General features: G+C 42.2%; 1 protein-coding gene across 3 annotated transcripts in view; it reads left to right on the top strand.

The window, feature by feature from the left end:
• CHD7 (chromodomain helicase DNA binding protein 7) overlaps positions 1 to 13,581 on the top strand; it is a 192,200-nt gene that overhangs the window by 159,593 nt on the left and 19,026 nt on the right. For all 3 annotated transcript variants that reach the window (XM_077876852.1, XM_077876850.1, XM_077876851.1), the window contains exons 16-23: positions 2,469 to 2,679; positions 3,205 to 3,400; positions 3,741 to 3,908; positions 4,139 to 4,318; positions 7,273 to 7,383; positions 7,475 to 7,680; positions 10,443 to 10,642; positions 10,727 to 10,886. In XM_077876852.1, coding sequence (XP_077732978.1) covers positions 2,469 to 2,679; positions 3,205 to 3,400; positions 3,741 to 3,908; positions 4,139 to 4,318; positions 7,273 to 7,383; positions 7,475 to 7,680; positions 10,443 to 10,642; positions 10,727 to 10,886 — 1,432 coding nt within the window. The remainder of the gene's footprint in view (positions 1 to 2,468; positions 2,680 to 3,204; positions 3,401 to 3,740; positions 3,909 to 4,138; positions 4,319 to 7,272; positions 7,384 to 7,474; positions 7,681 to 10,442; positions 10,643 to 10,726; positions 10,887 to 13,581) is intronic.

Here is a 13,581-nt window from a genome sequence, read left to right as displayed (position 1 = left end):
ATTCTGGCTATAATAAATATAGTGCTACAGGAATCATATAGGAAATATGTTTGCTAATATTTTTAAAACTGCCTGCACTTTAAGAACCTTGAATTCAGGGCAGCCTGGGTGGCTCAGTGGTTTAGCACCTGCCTTCGGCCCAGGGCGTGATCCTGGAGACTTGGGATCGAGTCCCACATTGGGCTCCCTGCATGGAGCCTGCTTCTCCCTCTGCCTGTGTCTCTGCCCCTCTCTCTCTGTGTCTCTCATGAAGAAATAAATAAAATCTTTTAAAAAAACAAAACACCTTGAATTCATAACAAAGAGCTGGATTGATAAATTCAGCTGTAGCTTTTGTCAGGTAGGGACAAATGTATTTTAATTTTGACTATTCTTTATAAGATGAGAAATCATTAGTAGCAATCAAAAAGCAAGAAAGTTACTTTTCTCATCTCAGAATAAAGTTAAAGTGAAAAAAATTTCTCTGCTAATTTGAGAAATTATTTGTATTTTCAGTTTTTTAATAAAATTATTCAAATGTCTTTTACTTATCTTTTCAAAATGATTATTTCATTTGTGAAAAACATTCTTTGGTCCTTAGCTTGTTTTATTTATTTTTTTTCTTAGCTTGTTTTAAACCAATATACTATATTTTGATTCTGAGTTATAATTTTCATATAGACAAAAAAAATAGCCGAATACCAGGAGCAAAATCTATTTCTGAATTGTAAAGAGCTTATACTATATTGCACAAGAACAAACTTTTTAAAAAGACCTAATGTAAGACACAGACTTAAATCTATTTCTCTTGTTTCCTGAGGGCTGTCTTGTCCTGAATCCAGGACCTAGATTTCTAAATTTTATGTTTTGAAAAATATTATTCAACTTTATTCAAGAACATTCTATCATCAGGGACATTCCTGCTAATGCTCTTCAACAACATTTTGTTTTTACAAAACCTTTCCCTGTTTTTCCCCCACTTAGAGAAGAGCTTCTGATTCATGTGGAAAAGGTAGTGAGGGACTAACCATTCTGACCCAGAGTAGCATTTTCAGCCAAGCCCCCTTCTTCACAAGTAACAGTGTGCTTTGCTGAGGCCTTAGTGCCTGGGTAAGGGCATAAAGCGACTTTAATCTGATCTCAGTAAGATTCTCTGTTGTAATAATTAACAAGCTGTATTTCTGCATATGACCATGCCATAACTTAATTTGCGCAAGTGCCGTTAGAGTGGAAATAGGATGGCACTTTTCTTACTTACATTGCTGCTTGTGGAAGTTCTGTCCTAGAGGCCATGAGGGTCTGACTCACTTAACTTTTAAGCCCCCTTTGAGATTTATGCATACTCATCACATGTATTGTTAGTTCACACGTTTAAACCCCGTGCTAAGAAGAGTAGTTTACACTTTCTGGGAGAGTCGAGGGCTGGGAACCAATCCCATTAGGTGGATTTGTTTGTATTTTCCAAAGAATAGGTGACCCTACCCCCCATCCTTAGGGAGAGGCGCTGAGCACAGCAGCCCTGGCCGATTAACTCCAGGGATGGGAGGTGGCCAGACTGGTGCCGTCTAATTCTAGCTAAGCCACCTAAGTAGTTGAAGGAAGCTTAGCCTGTGTGTGTTTGGGGTTGGGGGCAGTTATGTAAGCACTGCTCTTCTGACAATGTCATTCTCTTGAGGCTTCTCTGATGCACCCAAGTCTTTGAACAAGCAGAAATCATCTGCATGAGGCTAATGAGAAAAAGAGGGTGACGTACATAGGCATAGAAGCCTTACGTGAAACAAGGTCATTTGCTGCTGTTGTTTTTTAAACACTTGAAAAGCTTTTGCCACTTCAGGATAGAATTTTGGTACCTCATGAAACTCTCAGATGAGAATGGACATGGAAGGAGGTTTAGAGATTGCAATAGAAGAAGTATGTTCAGAACCCCTAAAAAAATCCCTAAAAATTATCCTCGAAAAGGAATTGCTTTTTGTTGCCCTCCTTTTGGCTATGTTTACATACAGTTATATACAAAAACTACTGCCCTGACACTGTAATTATTAGAACTCTATTCCCTTGTTTCTTAGCTTCAGAACAGATTTTGTTGTTTGTGTTTATATTCAGCTAGTAAACAGTTCTTCATTTCTTTAGCAATTTAGGTTCCAAATTTTCTGTAGGTATCTGGCCCTTGGCTTGTTTCTGCCACTTCTGGCTTGACAGTCTGTTGTTGAAATTCAGTTTCTACAGACAGCAAACATTTGTTTGTTGGAAAATGTGGTTTTTTTCCCCCCCAAATGTTTAAATGTGTTGTGCTTAAAACTTTGATCCCTTTTATACTTTCATGGTTTTGTGTTAGACCTGACTTTTAGTAAGCGGATGGATTCATATTCATAAACATGAGTATGGCATCCTGGTTCCTATAGTTAGCAGTGGGTTTTGAAAGCAAGTTCATTGTTTTTAGTAATAAAAACCTTTTACAGTATTCACGTTATGCTGTCCAATCTCTGCAGGTGCTGAAGAGAAAATTTTGGAAGAGTTTAAAGAAACACACAATGCAGACTCTCCAGATTTTCAGCTCCAGGCGATGATCCAGGCTGCTGGCAAGCTAGTGCTGATTGACAAGCTGCTGCCAAAACTGAAGGCTGGTGGCCACAGGGTGCTTATCTTTTCCCAGATGGTGCGCTGCTTGGACATACTGGAAGACTACCTCATTCAAAGACGGTGAGGCCACCGCACCGTAAGAATAAAAAGGAAATAAAAAATGACCTTTCATGGGGCTCCAAGTGGCTCACCTCAGAGTGACATTCATAATAGAGGGGATGGGGTGGGGAAAAATGTGTCACATCTCTTTTTCAAAACTGTCGATGTACATAGCTGTTATTCTATGTGGTGACTACAGTAGGACTCTGCATACTTTTAATGGCAATTTTGTTTCCCATTTCTTTGATTTGACTAGGGGAAAATGGTTCTTACCTAAAATTAAAATTGTTTGTTATTTGACTGTAAGAGGGGTCAGCAATTTTTAGACTTAAGTTATTTAACTAGGGAGGACATAAAATAAAATTTGATTTTTGAGCATTCAACCAATTATATCCCAAACTACAATGAAACCTGTTTGCTCTGAAATTATTTCTGATAAATAATATTCAGATGGTATATATCCCATGTTGTAATATTCTTTACAAAAAGAAACAAGCGTGCTGTAGCCATGCGGCAGGCCTTCTTGTTAATCCTGACGTTTTCTAGGTACCCATACGAAAGGATCGACGGCAGAGTGAGAGGAAATCTCCGCCAGGCAGCTATCGACAGATTCTCCAAACCTGATTCTGATCGGTTTGTTTTCCTCCTGTGTACAAGGGCAGGAGGTTTAGGCATTAATCTTACTGCTGCTGATACCTGCATCATCTTTGATTCCGACTGGAATCCCCAAAATGATCTCCAGGTAAAGATACACAAAAATCGTCCTGATGCCTTTTCTTTTCTTTTCTTTTCTTTTCTTTTCTTTTCTTTTCTTTTCTTTTCTTTTTTTTTTTTTTAAGTTATTCCATTATGATGAAGAATCCCCAGTCAAACCAATAAATTAAAGTTGTGTAGTCACTCAGGTAGCATCCCATGGTTGGGCAAATGAACCAAGTGGTAATCAATTTACTAGTAACGTAAAAGTAATTTCTTAGTGTGTTAACCTTCTGTACTGCACCTCTGCTTATTGGAACGGGTGCTCTTATAACTGACACTTGAGTCTTTTCTTTCTTTGGTAACCATTCATTTCCTTTTTCTTTCAGGCTCAGGCTAGATGTCATAGAATAGGACAGAGCAAATCTGTGAAAATCTACAGGCTGATTACAAGAAATTCTTATGAAAGGGAAATGTTCGACAAGGCTAGTTTGAAGCTCGGCCTGGATAAAGCTGTGCTGCAGTCCATGAGTGGGAGAGAAAACGCTACCAATGGGGTAATCCACACTTGCCTAGACCATTTGTTTATTCTGGCGCCTTAACTTTATTTAGCTAATAGTAAGAAATTGTCCAGCATTGAATTACTTTTCAGCCTCAATATTTTCAGCCTATTTTGTCACATTTTCTTTTTTATGAGTCAGGTTTATCCTCCTTAAGTACAATGAAGCATTTGTGTCATCTACAAACATTTCAGTTCTGAATTATTTAAAATATCTCTCTAAAACAGGTACAACAACTTTCTAAGAAAGAAATAGAAGATCTGCTACGGAAAGGGGCCTATGGTGCACTCATGGATGAGGAGGATGAAGGGTCTAAATTCTGTGAAGAAGATATTGATCAGATTCTCCTGCGGCGAACCCACACTATCACCATTGAGTCTGAAGGGAAAGGCTCCACATTTGCTAAGGTGCGAATTAATCTGAAGAGACAGGCTTTCTGTAGAATCATAATAGAGTTCACCTAAAGCAGGATCTTATAAAGTGCCCCTAAGGTGCATATGTAACATTTGCTCTTTAAGAATTAAGAGGGTAATTTTGACATCTCTGTGGAGCTGCTGATGCATAGAAGATTCTTTGTGTACATTTTGGGTTCCCTTCTCTGTATATGGCCCTAGTAGTCACCCTCACCTTGACCTCATATCTGCTTCCTCTGTCCTTGATCCCACCCTCTCCACTTCTGGAGCTCCTGCTCTGACATAATTTTGTTTCCTGAGATCCTGACATAGCCTATAAGAACAGTTGAGTCACTCCTATCAAAAAAGCCTCTCATCTCATGTTGCCCTCCAGCTACAGCTCTATAACCCTTCTTTCATAGCTAAAATCCACATGAATGTTATTTGTACTAGCTGTCCCCACCACCTGCTTTTCTGCTAATTTTTCAACTTCCAGCTTGCACCCCTCCCCCACCCTGTCATTAGACCAGCTCTGGTGAAGGTCACCACCCAGCCTTCCTTCCCGCTACTTGACTGAGAGCACCTTCTGAGGCTTCCCCTGTGCATAGTTCCGCCTATCCACACCCAGGCCCCCTTTACACCTTTATTTTTAACAGCTTAATTGAAATGTAATTCACTTGGCATAAAATTCACCAATTTTAAATGTATGATTCAGTGCCTTTACCAAATTTGCAGACTTGTGCAGCCATTACCACATCTAAATCTAGAGTGTTTCAATCGCCCCAGAACCTCTTGCCCATTAGCAACCAGCCTCTCCCTCCTCCCCTCCCCTTGCCCCTCCCCTGCCAAGTCCTTGGCAACCACTAATCTCCTTTCTCTAGATTTGCCTACTCTGGACATTTTACAAAACAGAATCATATAACATGTGGTCTTTTGTGTCTGGCTTCCTTCACTCAGCATAGTGTTTTTGAGATTCATCTGTGTTGTAGCATGTGTCAGTTCCCTTGTTCTGCTGAACGTCGTTCTGTTATATAGATGTACCTCTGTTAGCAGTTGATAATGGGCATTGGGGTTGTTTATCCATTCACTAGCTGGTAATGAAATTTGGGTTGTCTCTATTTTGGAGTTACTGTGAATAACATTGTTTCAAGAATTTATGAACAGGTTTTTATGTGGAAGTATCTTTTCATTTCTCTCATGTATCTACTATAAATAGAATTGCTGGGTCATATGTTAACTCCAGGTTTAACACTTTGAGGAACTGACAGACTGTTTTCTGGTGACTGTACCATTTTCTCTTTACACCAACAGTGATTTAGGGTTCCAGTTTCTCCATATCCTCACCAACACTTTTTATTTTCTGATTTTCTGATTATAGCCATATTAGTGTGAAGTGATCACCCACTCTAGTTTGATCTGCCTTCTCTGATGCTATTGAGCATCTTTTCATGTGCTTGTTGACCAATTTGTATATCATTTTTGGTAAAATGTCTGTACAGGTCTTTTATTCACCTTTTGAGTTACTTGGCTTTTATTATTGAATATTAAGAATTCTTTTAAAATTCTGGATAGAAGTTTCTCATTAGGCAATATGATTTGCAAGTATTTTCTCCCAGGTATTTTCTCCCAGTCTTTTCTTAATGGTTTTTAGTTTCAATAAAGTCCAGTTTACCCATTTTTTCTTTTATTGTTCACGCTTTTGATATGTCGTCTAACCTAACTTCACAATGATTTGCTCTTTCCTTGCGAGTTTTATAGTTTTCGCCCTTACATTTAGGTCTGTGATCTCTTTTGAGTGAACTTTTGCCTGTGGTGTAAGATAGGGGCCCGTCTCCTTCCCTTTCCCTATGGACATCCAGTTGTCCCAGCTACTCCAGTCTTGAAAGGTTCCCTCTTCTGGGCTCTGTGCCGGACCTTCTCTCTCATGTCTTTCAGCCTCTTTCCCGGTTCTGTTCTCTGTCCTCACAGGTACTTCAGATTCAGTTTGTGCAAAAGCAGATTCCTCACGCCTGTCTCTCCACCCTCTGTGTATGTGCATTTTCAACTCACACCCCCGGTTACTTCGCCTGACTAATGCTGTTCATATGCCAAGTTGGCTACAGAGGTTTTTCTTGGCCACTGCCGCCTCCCACCACCACCCCAAACCCCCCACCTCCTCCACCTATTTTATATGCTTCACATCCACCCAGATTCTAACTGCTTTCATTTTACTTTTTAAAGAGTAAACATTTCTGGACTGTCTCCTTTTCTCCACTTCTGTGGAGCCATTTTCAGTCTATAGAGCTGCTTCCTCTGTAAACCACTGCAGTAACCTCCCATGTCCCAGGACATCAGTATGAGCTCTTAAACAGGTGGCTTTGGATGTGATTGTGTCCATCTTGAGATGATTTCCATTTTGAAAGAGTCCACTGCTATCTCAGGATAGAGTTCCGGCCTCATTAACAGGACATGCAAGGCCCTGCATGACCTGGTTTCCGTCTGCCTCGCCAGCTTGACCTTTAGCTGCTCTCCCCTGACTACTCTTATCACCAGCCACATGACACAATTGCATTTCTTTTCTTCTGAGCCTTTGCACATGCTCTGTCACAAACATTTCCACATACTTTCCTGTTCTAGCCTGACCCAGGAATTATATTCTGGGGAGCCTCTTCTTTCTTCCCAGCAGTGCCGTTGCTGCATCCCCTCATGAACCTGGTCCCTCCCGTGGATAACTGTCGTACCTATATGTACCATTGTCACCCGTCACCGAATATGCTGTACTGTCATCTTTCACTTCCTGATCTATTTAAACCCCTGGACAGAGAGCTACCTGAGGGACGGTAGCGCTTTCATCCTAGCCCACTGACTGCAGCATCTGGCACACAGTGCAGGAATGCATACATGTTTGGCTGAATGAGTAAATGAAAGCTACTTTGCATTTTGCCTCCGAGAAAAGCATCTCAAAGTAATGCATATTTTTTCTCCTTTAGGCCAGTTTTGTTGCATCTGGAAATAGAACAGATATTTCCTTGGATGATCCAAATTTCTGGCAAAAGTGGGCTAAGAAGGCTGAATTGGATATTGATGCCTTAAATGGGAGGGTGAGTGAGAGGTTCCCATTCAAAGCCCTATCTAATCTAACCCAAGGGATGCTTTTTTAGAAGTTTCAGATTTATCTGCTATCTTTTTTAGAACAACCTGGTTATTGACACTCCAAGAGTGAGGAAGCAAACCAGGCTATACAGTGCAGTGAAGGAAGACGAGCTGATGGAATTTTCAGACTTGGAAAGTGATTCTGAAGAGAAGCCTTGCACAAAGCCGAGGCGGCCCCAGGACAGGTCCCAGGGCTACGCGAGGAGTGAGTGCTTTAGAGTTGAGAAGAATCTGCTCGTCTATGGGTAAGTCAGGCTTACATGAAAAACAGAATTTTATTTTAAATACTAGAACTCTAATCAGCGTAGAAAAAATCGTGTTTGTGTTTGGATTTCTGTGATTCCCTATAGTGCAGTCAAGCAAATGACTTTGCAGCAACTTTGATAGGGCTCAGGGCTGATCAGTCAAAGTGGTCACAAGTCATTCATATCCTCGTGGATTTGAGGGAGCACGAATTTGTCCCTTAAAGAATTATGTCAGATCCAAATATACTTGTTGGTGAATAATAACTCAGAACAAAGTCTCAGAATTACAAAACCTTTTCCTACTTTAGCTTCTTCGCATAAAATTTTCAACTGTGGTGGTCTTTTAGTATTTCTCTGCTATAAAGAGTTGTTAAAGGCAATCATCTCAGTTATAAGGCTCTTCTAACTCATCTGAAACATAAATGGATGGTTATTTCAACTCTGAGTTGTACTTCTGCTGGACAACATGTCTCTGAAAGTCAGGATCCATATCTAATTCATCTCTGAGTCTTTGCTTTGAATGATGCTTTGAATGATGGCAAGGTGCTCACTAAAATATCTGAATCTGCAAATAAGAATTCTCTGGCATTTTATGGGTCTGCAGGCAAGCTCTATTCAAATAAAAAAACTACCACCAAAATGCCATTTCTGTAGATCTGATGATATCCTGCTTTTGATTATTTCTTGCAGTGGATTGATTATCAGTAGTTTCAGAGTAAATACATACGTTCTGTTAACATGGCACACAGAGCTCTGATCTGGCTCTCATCTGTCCTGTTGGTCCTTTCTGTGGGTGGCCCAGGCCTCTGTTGGGACAGCCCACTTCATTTCCTTCAGTGTGCCATGCTCTGCCTCAGGTCTTATCTCTGTCATTCTACAAGTTCTTCCACTGCCTAGAGCAGCAGCCCACTCCCCACCCCCTTACCCCCGCCCCATCGCACAGACTTGATCTGCCCAACAGCTCCTGTCGTTGACATCCAGCACAGGCATCTCCTCGGCACTCTACCAGAGAGTCTGGCTTGCACGTTCCATCACACTCATCACGTTGTTGTTGTTTTTTTTTTTTCATCACATTGTTTTATGACTAAGAGTAGCAGGCTCTCCTGCTGGAGCCCCAGTTAGAGCTCCAGGAAGCCCAGGACTCTTTTCTCTAGGTCCTCAGGGAAGAGTGCAATGCCAGCAGATACATTGAGTGCCAGATCAGTGATTTTTTTATGGAATAAATGAAGTTCAACTGAAGCACCTTCTATATCTCAGCTGATTATCTATAAGAATCTAGACAATTCTCTCTTGTCTGTTCTTATGTGGTGGACAGACACCTGAGCCTTTTGCTAATTTGCACCAGCTTGGATGTTTCAAGCCAACGATCACAGTTGAGAATTTTGCTGGTTACTTTAGGAATGGAACACATCAATAATTCCTAAAGCTAAGAAGTATACACAAAGCACAGTGTCTTTCCCTCCTCCCCTGGGCATTACTCTGTAGGAAACCCCTACTGGAGGCGGGGCACTGTGCTAGGATACTCAAGAAACCTGGGAGTAGGACAGTCACGGCCCTTGCCTCAAGGCAGGTGAACAAACAAATGTGGCAGGAAACCGTGATGGTGCCATGGCCAGGAAGACTGTGCAGATGGAGGGGAAAAGCATGTCGCTCCTTTAAGACACAGCTCTGGTATCATCCCCCCACTTTTGATCTTCAGGGAATACAAGAAGGAATTCCACAGACAGCGATGTGACTTGATAGGTGGACATTGTGGGTTAGTCCATGTAGGAGAGAGAGTTGGGTGCTGGGCAGCGAGGAGAGAGTTCCAGGCAGAGAGAACATTGTGTCGAAAGGCCTGAAGTTGAGGACTGCTCCTGCAGGGTGAGGAACTGAGAATTCATAGAAGCCAGAGAGGACCCGTCCAGGGCTGGGACCACAGCCGAGGTGGCCCTCGCCGTGCACAGCCCTGGGCCCCTGAGGAAGGTAGGAGAGAGGCTGGCTTCCATCCTGAGATGTGGCCTGGAGGAGACACAGTGCAGACAGCATCTGCCCATCTGTTGTGTGCTCTCACGCCATGGCACCTGGATCAAAGAGCACAGCGCTGTTTCTGCCCGGTGTTATAACCCCAAGTAGACTATTAGGGTTCAGTGGTGTGCTCTCTATTTCATTCTGTGTGCAGTCCTTCCTCCTGTCCATTTAACACAAGGGCCTGAGAGTTGGCTAAACGTGCTGTCCATGAATGCTCTTGTACTTGGGAACCAGCGCTCCCTGTTTCAGAAAGGAAACTCAAGCCAGTTCAGTCTTTCACTGGTTATCACAGTATCCCTGTGAGGTAGAGTGAAACTAACCATTCCCCCTCAGCATCATGTCCTAGACTTGGGTCGCCACACATGGCAAATAGCTGGTCCGCATTGGAGCACACCAGCCAAGTGGCAGCATGAGGCCGAGTGGACAGTGTCTGGGGCCTGGCTCGTTTCTCCTCACCCAGGGTTGTGGCTGCCACCCAAATCTCCCGGGAGAGCCTGTGGTAGCCCCATGGGCGGGACTTCAGTGATGCTCTGCTCCAGGCAACAAGCTAGGGCCCTGCTCCGCCACCAGTGTGTTTGACTCGGGTGTCCTGAAGTACTTTCCCATCACCAGCTGTCAATTATGGCCAGTTTTGTTTTAAGTGCTACCAGTTTGACCCAAGATTCCCTAACTCTGCTACCTGACTCAGAATGAAGCCCCAAATCTGAACTGAAAGGCACCCTCTTCTTACATGCTGAATATTTGCTTTGCAGTTGGGGACGGTGGACAGATATCCTTTCCCATGGGCGCTACAAGCGTCAGCTCACTGAGCAAGACGTGGAAACCATCTGCAGGACCATCCTTGTGTACTGTCTCAATCACTACAAGGGGGATGAGAATATCAAAAGCTTCATCTGGGATTTGATCACACCCACGGCTGATGGCCAGACGCGAGCCTTGGTCAATCACTCTGGTAGGTCTGCTTCCTGCTGTCTGTAATTGGAGTTATAAAAAACTTCTATTATTATTGTTATTGTTATTATAACTCTGATTCTAGGTTTATCAGCCCCAGTGCCACGGGGAAGGAAAGGAAAGAAGGTAAAAGCCCAGAGCACACATCCAGTGGTGCAGGATGCCGACTGGCTGGCTGGCTGCAACCCAGACGCCTTGTTCCAGGAGGACAGCTACAAGAAACACCTAAAGCACCACTGTAATAAGTACGTCTTGAAAGGATGTATACAGTTGACATTTGTAGTTCCTGGTTTTGTAGTTCCTGGTTTTGTACATCTTTAGTGTTTTCCTTGAAACATGATGCCAGCTCATGTGATGGCATACCTTTAGATGACGGATTCTTTTTTTTTTTTTTTTTTTTTAAATAATAGTAGATACATAGCGCTATTTTTTTTTAAATAATAGTACATACATAGCTGCCCATTTTAACCATTTGTAAGTATGTGACTCATTGGTATTAATTATATTCAAAATGCAGTGTACCCATCAGCACTCTTGTTACCCCAAACCATTTCACTGACCCCAGTGTAAATTTTGCACCTATTAGACGGCAGCTTGCCCCCACCTCCTTCGCCACCCTCCCTGCCCAAGACCCTGGCAACTACCATTCTTTCTGCCTCTACAAATTTGCCTATTCTAGGCACCTTGTAAGTGGAATCACAGAATATATATATGTCTTTATAGGTCTGGCTGACTTCACCTAGCATAATGTTTCTGAGATTCATCCATGTTGTAGCTGTACCAGCACATTTTTCCTTTTTTGTGGCCAAATAATACTCCATTGTACATGTAGACCACATTTTGTTTATCCATTCGTCCGTCGATGGGCACTGGAGTTGATGGACGCCTTTTGGCTATTGTGAGCAATGCTGCTGTAAATGTTGCAGACAACTAAGTTGTAACCAAGAGGTGTTATATTAGATCTGTATTTATTTCGTTGCTTGGAGCTTTGTTAACTATCTTTGTATTAAACTAACATCTGCATGTGGCGATTCTTCTTCCATTGCTGTGAACATGTATTTTTGAGAATCAGTACACTAGCCAGCACTGAACAGCTCCACCACTTGTAGCTTTGTGAGGCCTTCGGCAAATTCCGTAGCCTCTTTAAGACTCACTTTCCTTGTTAACCACACAGAGCTCTACAACAAGATCTCAACTAGATACAGCCAGAGTATAAATAAATGTGTATTTCTCTAAAAAGTAGCAACAAAAGTCAGAGCACATAATAACTGGCAGTGTGCCAAATACTTCACATGCATTATCTGTGTGACTTGTCTAAGGTAAGTAGCGCTCTTTCTCCCCATTTACCTGACAAGCAATTGGAGACTCTGGTAACTAGTCTCAGCTAGTTAAGGGGCAGAGCCAGATTGGACTTCCAGAATAGATGAGGGCAGTGCCGCCCACCTCAGAAGCCTGCCTTCTCCACGGGGTCATCCCAAGCCTTTCATGGAATATAATTCCTGGCTTGCAGTGATTAATGGTTCTAATCCTTTTTTAAATATGAGAGTGCTTTCAGGGCCTACTTTTGATCACTATTGCTAGATTTTGACTGACAAATTTTTTCCTTTTTGAGTCTTTAAAACCATTATCTCAAACCATTTTGGTACCTTGGAAACTGTTGTTACTGCTGTGGAATAATAGTTCTCCCTAAAATCCTGCCCCACTTACAGCTCTTAGAAAACTTCCATTTCCTGTGGTTTATGTGAACTTTGGGTCAATAACCTTCTGAGTTCTGGATTCATACAAACCGGAAGTGAAGTGGTTTGGTATGGGAAAAATGGCTCCTGTGCCTGGATCCCAGAGTGATGGAGGTGGTAGTTTTAAATTTCCCATTCTAACATCAGTAGCACACTTTCTTAGAGTATCCTCCCTCATTAGTGCGTGAGATGTAGCTAGTGTGCTCTTTGCCCAGTCTTAGGGAAAGCCTAGCAAGGCTGGCTGTTTCCTCTCTGGGACAAGCAAGTGGTCCAGTTTTCCTAGAAGGTCATGCCCTACAACTTCCTAGGATCTAAAGTGGGGAAATGTAGATGACTGGTAAGAGAAAATGAAACCCAAATCGAGGGACCTCCTAGAAAATAACTGGCTAGTTCTCTTCAAAAGTTTCAAGAGACAGAGAAACTACTATGTGTGGTCTTGAACCAGATGCAGGTCCAGAAATAGTCACTAGTGGGATTGCCCATCAAATGTGAATGAGGTTTGGGGACTCGTTAGTAGTCTGGTCTGTCGGGCTTACCAAGTGTGAACTCCTTAGGGTCAGGCCCACCTCCTGGCTACTTTGTTATCCTGCTGGTACCATTGAGTTGCCAGTTGAACTGATTTGAATTTTTTCCTCTAGAAGTAAGGTAATATTCACAGTTAACTCCTAAAGGTCTCCGTGTAACTAAAATTCCTCCCAAAGAAGAAAACTTTGTCTTCTATCAAAAGGGAGAGAAACCATTCAGATCATTGCCACTGTGCTGAGTTTTAGTTTAAAAAAAAATATAGAGAGAGAATCCAGCCAAAGGTGGAGGGCACTTCCTTTGGAACTACCCTTTCCGAGCATCCTCTGTCAGGAGATCTGGCCTATAAATTCTTCTCTAGCCAGAGAAGAAAAAAAGTACCAGCCGTGGAGGCCCCATACTGTTTTCTTTTGCCAGTTCAGTGTGGCACAGCTAATTTTTAATCTTACCAAAGAAATTTTTTTTAATTAAAATGAAATACCCAAAATGACTATATACATTGGAGCTTATTCAGATGTTCATAGCCTCACACTTTGTCCATCCTGAACAAGTGTTGCTCAAAAGCAGATACTGGTCAGAGAGGAAGGCATATCATGGAGTACCTATTTATGTATGCAAAAGTAGTCTATTTTGATGAAGCTGCCCCTAGTTATCATTTTGACATTTTCAAGGGCACCTGCCA

Source organism: Canis aureus, chromosome 28 (genome assembly GCF_053574225.1).
Source record: "Canis aureus isolate CA01 chromosome 28, VMU_Caureus_v.1.0, whole genome shotgun sequence".
Taxonomy (NCBI): Eukaryota; Metazoa; Chordata; class Mammalia; order Carnivora; family Canidae; genus Canis; species Canis aureus.
Note: the sequence above shows the minus strand (reverse complement) of the source record. Positions and strands in the feature narration are given on the sequence as shown.